Source organism: Asparagus officinalis, chromosome 5 (genome assembly GCF_001876935.1).
Source record: "Asparagus officinalis chromosome 5, Aspof.V1, whole genome shotgun sequence".
NCBI lineage: Eukaryota > Viridiplantae > Streptophyta > Magnoliopsida > Asparagales > Asparagaceae > Asparagus > Asparagus officinalis.
This window is the reverse complement of record NC_033798.1, coordinates 86,195,888-86,202,396: the sequence shown is the minus strand read 5'-3', so window position 1 is coordinate 86,202,396 and position 6,509 is coordinate 86,195,888. Positions and strand designations below refer to the sequence as shown.

The window sequence follows — 6,509 nt, the reverse complement described above, 5'->3', positions numbered from 1 at the left end:
CGCCAAAGTCTTCTGAAGAACCTCAGCAACAGTCAGCTACCAAATAGAAGGAGGCTGCAGCTAAACAAAAGGAGAAAGAACCCTAGCACTAGGAGGTTCAGAACCCGAAGCAGTATCGATTCAATCGTTCGATTGGAAGAGATAAACCAAGAAGTTCGAATACTTAATACCATTTCGATATTATGACCCAATTGGCTAATATTCCAGCGAGGATAACCTTATATGAGTTATTACGGCTTTCCAAAGGCACGAGGGATGCTTTGCAAGAAGCTTTGGCCAATTCTGACATGTTTCTCACTCAGATCAAGCCAGTCCCCAAAGAAACCGGAGCCGTCAGTTCAACACTGCAACCTCGCGGCCAAACAGTTCCCTTGCATCACCAAAGAGGACATGCAAACAAGGAATTCAAAGCATGACAGGCCTTTGTATTTCACCGGATACATCGGCTTCAGCATTGTCAACCGGATCCAAGTTAATCCGGTTCCGCTGTCAGCATCATGCCACTCCGACTGATGTATAATCTCGGAATCCCTGCCAGTAAGCTGGCGTCCATGGGTATTGTTATCTATGGATTCAAAACCAGTGGGTCCAAACTATTTGGTAAAATCCGAATGAAGTGCCAACTTGGAGACCTGAGGTCCGAAGTCACGTGCTATGTGATCTATGCAGAGACCTCTTATAACTTACTATTGGGTCGACCCTGGATCCATGGTAATATTATAGTCCCCTCCACCCTCCATCAGTGTCTAAAATATGTAGACACCAATAATGAGGTCAAGACGATGGTCGCGGATAAACAACTGTTTAAAGAGTTGGAAAACTATTTCACCGATTCTCTTTTTTACGGTGCTGAATACGATATCAAATCATCGGCCCAAAGTACGGACAACGGAGAAGAAGCTGCCACTGAAACTAGGCTTGATTACGATAGAGGTTTTGTATTAAATGATATTATACTCTTTGTAATCAATCTTGATGGTGGAGAATCGTCATCTGTCATCGAATATCAGTATTTTCTCTTTCCTTAACGAAATCTTTTGTAGTCCTTTCTAAAGAAGGTTAGGTCTCATCTGTACCAACCAAACACCGAATTAACATCACAGTTGAAGTTCTCAATCTTGTATTCCATACACATCTTCTATGCGCATAAAACAAATTGAAAACCGAAGCTCTGATACCAATTTGTTAGAATTCGTGCACAATCAAGCAGAAATAATTGCGAAGAACGAGCTGGAGAAGAAATGAGAAGCAATCACAAATATAGAGATTTATGTGATTTGCCCAAATTTAGACTACATTAACAACAAAGACATTGGAGAAATTTCACTATCAAAAGAAAAAAAAAAAGAATTACAAGAACTCACAAAGGCCAAAAGCAACTCTCTGAAACTTCTCTGTTAACTCTCTTTTCTCCCAGTTTTTCTACAGGAGACAATAACGGCTTACTCAATAGGGCTAGGTCAAATTCTAATAATAAAACCCTCTTTAAATAATTCCCTAGACTTAGGCTAATCGTAGTCGTATTCTGATTTCAAATTGGGCCGGCCTGAGATTTCACAGATTAGAACTCAAATAATAATAAATGTGTGATCCAAGAATCAATAGGACTCATGGCCACATCCTGCTAAGAACATTCCAGTGGCGTAACAAAATATTGAGGGTTTTGAGTAGGTGTGCTAAACTACATCCGTATCTCACAAAATATTTGTACTCGTATCCGCTAGTATACAAATATAATTACTCAAATTTATAACGGATATGATATGGTTATAGATATGATTTTATAGTAAAATATCTGGATCCTTATCTGAAATATCCGAATAAATATTAGTCAAACTGTTACGATAGTGTTATCCTTAGATTATGGAGTTGAGGTTAATTTTGATGATCAGAATATCTAATCTTAGCTTTTATAATATAATGAACTTTTTCATGAACTTTTTGTATCACATGAACTATATTTTTTCAATACTATCTAGTTTCTTATATCTGTTTTGTATCCACCTGCATATTCACTTATACATCCGGATATATATCCATATCCATGGATATAAATTTTCCTTATCGAAATATATTCATATCTGTAAGCGGATATGGATATGATAAATATCATATACAAGCCGTATCTAGACCGAATGCAACCATAGTTTTGAGGCATAAGTTTCTACAGGGTCATTTTATGATTGGGTTAAAAACTTTATAATGACTGTACTATAGGCCCTATTACAAACTTTTATCAAAAGAATATTAAATTTATTAAAAATAAAAAAAGAGAACACAAGCTACATATTATTGGGCCGTGGAGTGGTCATTCCAAACTTCATAATGGTCTTGGATCGGTATAAGGTTTCTCCACAAAACGGACCGCGGATTCAAAGCAGATCTCATCGAATTCGAACCCGAATCCGAAGTCGAATCCGAAGTCGAAGTCACATCTGCTGACTAGATTCAATTCATGCGGAGGTTTCACTTTGAAATTTGAATCGGATTCTTGCGGACCCCTTTCGTGAAATTTTTTCGTCACCGTATGCACAGTTCAAAGCACAACTTTGAATACAAACTCCCTAATACATTTATTTATTGAATATTTTCACCTTGGGACCCAGTTCAAAACTTCAAACAACTTGCACTCCGAGTGGAAATTACTCCATTGTCTCGGACTTCTTTATAAAAAGACCCAAATCGCGAGGACTCGGTTTGTTCGCCAATCGTTTTTTTTCCGCACTTCCCCCTTCTTTCTAATTTATTTTTCACTCACCTTCTCTCGCTTAGGTCGGCAGGCTATTTTTCGGTTTCTCTCTCTTCCTCTTTTCGATCTCTAAAATCGACGAGGCTCTGTTCAAAAGAAAGAGAATCTTCGATTTCTGCTTGTTAATCTCATTTCAGTTCGTTCTCCGTCAAATTTCGAGGGATAATGGAGAATTTGATCTCTTTGGTGAATAAGCTTCAGAGAGCGTGCACTGCTCTCGGCGATCACGGAGAGGAGAGCGCGTTACCGACTCTTTGGGATTCGCTTCCGGCGATCGCCGTTGTTGGAGGCCAGGTCAGCTTTCGGATCTCATCGCCCTTTTGCTTCCTCTAATTTGTGATGTTTTCGCGAGATCTGCCCCTTTTCGTTTGGCAATTTTTTGGATCTTGGATTTCCTTAGCTGCGTCTTAGGGCTTTGATGTTTGATCACTTGGATTCCTTGTAAATTTCACCTTTTTATGTGTGTTTCTGGTCATGAATCTCATTTACGCAGGTTTTGCTTCGTTTTAAAGTAGATCTGTGTTTCTTTTGCAGTTGATTTGTAACTTTCATCTGTTCATCATGTTAAATTTTATGCTGTATGTTATCATCATCTATGGAGATCCACGATGATCTTAAGTATTAGGGCTAGGTCTTTTTATTAAGCCTTTCATGTCGCTATTCCACTAAGTAGTTTTGCTTCCGTTCGCGTATCAGAATCACTTGCCTTTTTGGTATTTAGAGTTTGAAAGAGTGCTTATCTTATTGTGTTATAAAGGTTTGAGTTTTATGAAGTAGCTTATGTTCAAAATGTTCATATAACTAGTTTGTATTATTAGCTACGTACAGAATTTTCTGTTTGTAGTTGCTATAACAATGTGCTGGAAAGCGATATAAGAGCTAGCCTGATGTTGTCTCATAATTTCGTTTTACTCTGTTTCTAGAGTTCGGGAAAGTCCTCAGTGCTGGAAAGCATAGTAGGCAAGGACTTTCTGCCTAGGGGATCAGGTAAGAGCTATGATTTTTATTTTTTTTTTATGAAAGCTTGCTTAATATCTGTGTAAGTAGTTATTTTGACTAAATTAGAGAATGATGCCAATGATGTGCTACAGGTATTGTCACTCGTCGGCCGCTCGTGTTGCAACTTCATAAGATTGAAGAAGGGAGAGAGTATGCGGAATTTATGCACCTTCCGAGGAAGAAGTTCACAGATTTTGGTAAGTTCATGCCTACAACAGTTACATTATTTTAAATTTTAACGTATTTATTAGAGTTGAATGTTGATAGTGTCTTACAGTTTTTATGGGGCAAGGTTGTTGATGGCCCTGACCATTAAATTTTTTGTAGTCAATGTGTCGTGAACTACTTGTAATGGGAACTAGTTATTGATTTAAGTTTTTTATATTTTCTTTACATACATTGTTATTCCAAATCCGTGATCTTAAGCTTTTGATTGTAGTTCTTTAGCAGTTGTAAGAGGTCTTAAGTGTATGCATCGTCATTGGAAGTTAGAATTACATTAAAGTGACATTCAATTTATTTTCCATTTCCTAGTGAGTCATGCTTTCGGAGGCTTCTCTTCTTGGCCTAGCGTCCCCCCATGAGGATTGTTGAATGCTATATTTGCTTATTTTCTCAAAAATGCATGATCATAATATTTCCGGGTAGATGATTTTCTAAAACTGGTGATGGCCTCAAGATCTTCGATCAGTTGATTGAGATCAGCATCTTCCTGGTCATAATGTTCTCACAAATGCTATATTTGCTTATTTTCTCACAAATGCATAATCATAATATTTTCGGGTAGATGATTTTCTGAAACTGGCGATGGCCTCAAGTTCTTCGATCATTTGATTGAGATCGGCATCTTCCTGGTCATAATGTTCTCACATTATAGACATCATCAACTAGTTTGGAAGTTGTTATTAAATATTGCACTTTATACATTGCTTATTAAATGTGTGTAGTGAATCCTCATTTTCAGGCCTACTTCCTTTATGTAGGATACTACTTTTCTTTGTAAGATACTACTTCTCTTTTCCTCGCATTTTATAGACAAGAAAGATTGCCACTTCCCGCTCATTGGTATATGAATGCTGCTTTCCCTCTTTAACCATCCAAGACCCTTCATCCTTCCTCTTATTCTTGGAGCTATTCCTTTTAATGAAAAGTTTATCAGTAAAGCGTAGATATTTGTGTTGGGTGCATGCACGCTCATAACCTCACATAGGAATGAATGAGAGGCTAAGCCTAGAGAAGATTGTTACTCGTGAGAGTAAGCAAAGTTGTTTCCTCTCCAATTTTTTTGGTTCTTTCAAATCCTAGTCCTTAATTTGGTAAATCCATCAGGATCTTACAAGTTACTTCTACCCTTGACACAAAGCGTTGAGGATCTGACCCATACTTCAAAGGTTTAGATTGTGGAAACATAATGCCAAATTCTTTTGTCTCTTGCGAGAATAACAATCCATGGTGGCTCCACTTTAATGACATCACCACCAGATGGCCTTGAAACAAGTTTCTGTATTTTAGTCTTATTGTTAGACAATTCATTCTATCTCATGCGTGGAGGACGGTTGGAGCTGCCTTTTAGAGCGTGTTTGTTTCGGCCAAAAACCCCTGGATTTTGATTTCTAGGCTCTGACAATACTAGAAAACCCCAGATCTCCTAAAAAGTTTTCATAAGAACGTGTTTTGTTCGCCAAAAATTATAGGAAATCAATCTTCTAGAAACCCCCAAAAGTGGTTAAATTCATGGAAATTTATTCAGAGCTGTTTGCTCGAAAATGGGTGGAAACCTATTAAATGAGCATTAAAATATTACAGAGAGAGGGTGACAACTGTAGTTTTTGACAACCCATCTCTTTTTCTCGCCTTTTCGTAAATGATTGGTTTCCTGTTTTTTTTATGCGATCCGAACAATAGATTATGATGGACATAAATTTCACCCCCTCACTTTTTATTTTATTTTATAGACACCCCTTGCTTTAATTGATGAAACAAACGAAAAAACCCAAATCTGGAAACACATGGAAAACTCAACAAACATGTTTTTTGAGCAAAAACCTATTCCCATTAAATTATGGAAATGAAACAAACACGCCTGAGTCGAAGCCCCTTAAAAACTAGTGGGTTTTGCTTGGATTGCTTGGTATAAATTATTAGCCCATGACCCATTTGCTTAAGATTCTGAATGAAGGAATCATGGTTCCAAGGTTACTGAGAACTAATAAGATAAATTTGCATGTGTTACTTATTTTTCTTGTGCATATGATAAATAAGGTTCATTTGCTTGGCATCATATATAACAAAATAGCCTTTATTTATTTATTTATTTTGAGAACCCTTTTACCTTTTCCCTTTCGTTTTCTTTTCTTTCATATGTTAGGGCCTGTTTAGTTGGGTTACCATAATAATGGTAAACCTTTTTTTGTACAAGAAGCCCTTTTTAGTGGTTTCAAAGGTTTGCTTGGAAAAGTATTTTTAGTGTTTGGTTAATCATGAAATCAAGGGTGAAATGTGTGTCCACCTTTTCACTATAGGTTGGATTGGGAAAAAAGGTAGGAAACCAAGTGTTCACGAAATAGCTTTCCTCAGTTTCATTTGTTCGTTTTGTTATGAATCATCCTTGGAAAAGTAGATTGTGATCATCATTGGAAAAGTGGGATATTTTTTTAGTGAAAAATAATATCCTTCTGACCCATTTCAGCCCAAGTCTCTCCAACAAAATGGGATTATTATTTTCGTTGATGTGGAATTTTTTTTTTGAGGGGGGGTGGGT

General features: G+C 37.1%; 1 protein-coding gene across 1 annotated transcript in view; it reads left to right on the top strand.

The window, feature by feature from the left end:
- The window catches only part of LOC109840013 (dynamin-related protein 5A), a 14,728-nt gene continuing 10,937 nt past the window's right edge, over positions 2,719-6,509 (top strand). Inside the window, exons 1-3 of the mRNA XM_020408506.1 lie at positions 2,719-3,043; positions 3,673-3,736; positions 3,841-3,945. Of these exons, the coding sequence (XP_020264095.1) occupies positions 2,915-3,043; positions 3,673-3,736; positions 3,841-3,945 (298 nt within the window). The 5' untranslated portion in view covers positions 2,719-2,914. The remainder of the gene's footprint in view (positions 3,044-3,672; positions 3,737-3,840; positions 3,946-6,509) is intronic.